Raw genomic sequence first — 885 nt, 5'->3', positions numbered from 1 at the left:
CGAAGAAGATTATTTTCTTGATCAAGAAAATCTTATTAATGACCTTTTAAACCAATATTGAATGAACGACGCAAAAATGGCAAAATCTCCAACTGATTCTGGGCATTTATGAATTCAGTCCTAAATTGCACGATCCGAAGAATTTCAGGTCACTAGCGGGGAGTTTGTTGTGGATTTCGCGTTGCACGCGTCCAGACTTGTCATTTGCCGTTCATAAGATGACAAGAAGAACCCACGATCCAAGAGAACAAGACTTACAACTTGGTAAAAGAATTCTACGATATTTAAAGGGAACAAAATGTTTGAAGTTAAAAATGAGAAATCAAGAGCGAATTGAAGACTTACCTGATGGTTTTATCACCGGGCTACAGCGATGCAGACTTCGCTACAGACACTAAAGACCGCAAATCCATGATTGGAGGAGTGATCTTTGTAGGAGGGTGTAACGTCGGATGGATATGCCGAAAACAGGCGTCAGTGTATCAATCAACGGCAGAGTCTGAGTTCATAGCGGCATCTGTCGTAACAACCGAATTACGTGGACTTTACAATATGTTGGATGAAGTTGGCATCCAAGGGATCCATACCTGGTTACTCTTTGTTGATAACCAAGCAGCTATTGTGCAATTGAAAGGCGAAAGTTCGACATCAAAACTCAAGCATGTCGATATACGCTATAAATATGTACAAGAACGCATCAGAAACGGAATGTTGGAGGTGAAATACGTGCAGAGTGAAGAAATGAAGGCCGATTTGATGACAAAGGCTTTGTCGGTGACTAAACTTGGAGAACTCCGCGCGCTTTGTGGTCTCGTGGACGATGTATAGCACACCGAGGGAGGAGTGTTGGAAACAAGTTAAGCCGTACCTAAGTAAACCAGGATA

The 885-nt window shown here is 42.0% G+C and overlaps 1 protein-coding gene across 1 annotated transcript; it reads left to right on the top strand.

Annotated features, from left to right (window-relative positions):
- Positions 1–348: 348 nt before the first annotated feature.
- PHALS_13007 (FOG: Transposon-encoded proteins with TYA, reverse transcriptase, integrase domains in various combinations) lies at positions 349–828 on the top strand (the record flags this gene model as incomplete). Its single annotated transcript, XM_024728672.1, has 1 exon — positions 349–828. One exon carries the CDS (start codon positions 349–351, stop codon positions 826–828), a length of 480 nt encoding a protein of 159 aa, XP_024579126.1.
- Positions 829–885: the final 57 nt, after the last annotated feature.

Source organism: Plasmopara halstedii, assembly GCF_900000015.1.
Source record: "Plasmopara halstedii genome assembly, contig: Scaffold_650, whole genome shotgun sequence".
Classification (NCBI taxonomy): domain Eukaryota; phylum Oomycota; class Peronosporomycetes; order Peronosporales; family Peronosporaceae; genus Plasmopara; species Plasmopara halstedii.
The sequence above is the reverse complement of the archived record's forward strand: the minus strand, read 5'-3'. Positions and strand labels throughout refer to the sequence as shown.